This window comes from Penaeus japonicus, unplaced genomic scaffold, assembly GCF_977035675.1.
Source record: "Penaeus japonicus unplaced genomic scaffold, GWHDUDI00000001_assembly GWHDUDI00000004, whole genome shotgun sequence".
NCBI lineage: Eukaryota > Metazoa > Arthropoda > Malacostraca > Decapoda > Penaeidae > Penaeus > Penaeus japonicus.
This window is the reverse complement of record NW_028234406.1, coordinates 842,858-845,357: the sequence shown is the minus strand read 5'-3', so window position 1 is coordinate 845,357 and position 2,500 is coordinate 842,858. Positions and strand designations below refer to the sequence as shown.

At 39.1% G+C, this 2,500-nt stretch overlaps 1 protein-coding gene across 1 annotated transcript in view; it reads left to right on the top strand.

Moving 5' to 3' along the window:
* Positions 1-2,500, top strand: part of LOC122249895 (carbohydrate sulfotransferase 1) — a gene marked incomplete in the record, with an annotated part of 20,260 nt that overhangs the window by 5,019 nt on the left and 12,741 nt on the right. Inside the window, 1 exon segment of the mRNA XM_086535855.1 lies at positions 1-226. This exon segment is cut by the window's left edge and continues 24 nt beyond it. Coding sequence (XP_086391981.1) covers positions 1-226 — 226 coding nt within the window.

Here is a 2,500-nt window from a genome sequence, read left to right as displayed (position 1 = left end):
GACAAGGAATAACAAGACCTACAGCCTCACGAGAGACACCAGGACCCAACAGCAGAAATGGCGGGCGACGATAACAGACGAAGAGTTTTACCGAATTGAGAAAATTTGTGAAGCCTCCATTGTCCAGCTGGGTTTTAATCTCTTCGGAAATATGGCGGGAGTCAGGAATCTTTCGCTCCCTCTTTATAACAGCTCAAGTGACGACCAGGCGTATAATTCTCGCGACAAACCCCCTTTCACAGCCTAGTGAATTATAGTATCAGTATTGGCAATTAGTATTGGGATTGAATATGCATCAGATGGAGTAAGATAAAAAAGGAATAAAGTTGTGAGCGGTTTTTATACCCATACTTGCTGATGTCCACATAAAACTAAAACACCTTTGGTTACATCAACGATAAAATCTAAAACGAATATAAGATAAACGCTCATGGAACCAGAATACGAAGAAATAAAAAACAAATACATCAAATTGAAAGAGAAATTTCACATATGTCACTAAAGCTGTCCATCGGTGCATTCACTAAAATTAGAACAATATACTGTAAATATACGTATGGGGTAAGATTTCAGCTCGATTTTTATTTCATTTATTTATCTATTTATCATTATTATTTTTTAATGAGAAACCAAATGTCAATAATTACCTCAGTGGAAAAAAAATAAGATGAAGCACGAAATATCGAAAAATGTTTACCAGGTGTGAGGCAAATTAAGTCACTATCTGGTCAGAATTAAGATCATTAGGTACGCCAGTGCAAACCTAATTCATGAATACTTTATTGCAATACTGACTGCAAGTGCTGTGAATCAGAGCATGTTTTGTTAAGGAAGTTGTCTTAAAATGAAAGGATCGACTTCCTTATGAATCACACATTCCCTCTTCTTTTGCGTGACCCTCTTTGTTTACTCATATACATATACATACATACATATACATATGTATGTATATAGTACACATGAATATATATATAGACATAGATATAGGTATATGTATTTACATATCTATAGATATATGCATTTACATATCTGGGGGGGGGGGGGCGGGGGGGGGGGGGTGGGGGGGGGGGGGGGGGGGGGGGGGGGGGGGGGGGGGGGGGGGGGGGTGGGGGAGGGGGGGTGGGGGGGGGGGTGTCCTAGGTAGGGGGTAGGGGGGGGGGGGGGGGGGGGGGGGGGGTGGGGAGGGGGGTGGGGGGGGGGGGGGGGGGGGGGGGGGGGGGGGGGGTGGGGGGGGGGGGGGGGGGGGTAGATATACAAATGCGTATATATATACATATCTTTATCTATCTATCTATCTATCTATCTATCTATCTATCTATATCTATCTAGCACACACACCACACACGACAATCACCACGACACACACACACACACACCACACACACACTCTCTATCTATCTGTCTATCTCTATCTATCTATCTATCTATCTATCTACCTATCTATCTATCTATCTATCTATCTATCTATCTATCTATCTATCTATCTTATTCTCTCTATCTACCTATCTCTATCTATCTATCTATCTGCCTATCTATCTATCTATCTATCTATCATCTATCTATCTAAACGATCTATCTATCTATTTATCTATCTATCTATCTATCTATCTACTTATCTATCTATGTATCTACCTACCTATCTATCTATTTACTACCTATCTATCTACCTATCTATATATCTATCTATTATATATATATTTTATATATATATATAAACATTATATATATATATATATACATATATGCATATATACACACATTGGTAAACGAGGACCTGATTTTTAGAATGCATTTACAACGACCACCAATATCCCAAAATCCACACATAAATTGATAAAATCCCAATTAAAAAAGGTGTCAACAAGCGAGTATATAAACCTAAGTCAACTCATGAGGACGAATGCATCCTGTGAAGTCGAGATAAAACGACGAATTAGGCTAGGTTGGAGTGACTTCGGTACCATGACAGTAAGATATAATTAATCGAGGGCGTCTGCCAAAAACACTATGTGCTAAAGGAGAAAAGGTTTTATGACACAATGTGCGTTCTCTCCCCCGCTCTTTCCCCCGTCATAACATATGGGTCAGAAGTATGGACTACGAACATAGCACTTGAGAGGAAATAAGAAAGTGCTCAAAGAGGGATGGAAAGGGTCATGCTAGAAGTTAGATTAAGAACAGAAAAAGAGCTTAATGGATCAGGCAACAAACAAAAGTAGAAAATATACTTAAGAACATTAAAAAGAAAAACATGACAGGATGAGTATTAACATATGTAAATATAAATGTATATATGTACATATACATATAAATAAATAAATAAATAAATATATGTACACACACACACCTCGCAATCACACACTACACACACACACACACACACACACAACACACACACTATACCACACACACACACACACACAAGTAACACGACACCACCACTAACACCAACACACACACCAACCACTACCACACACCAAACGAAACACACACACCACAC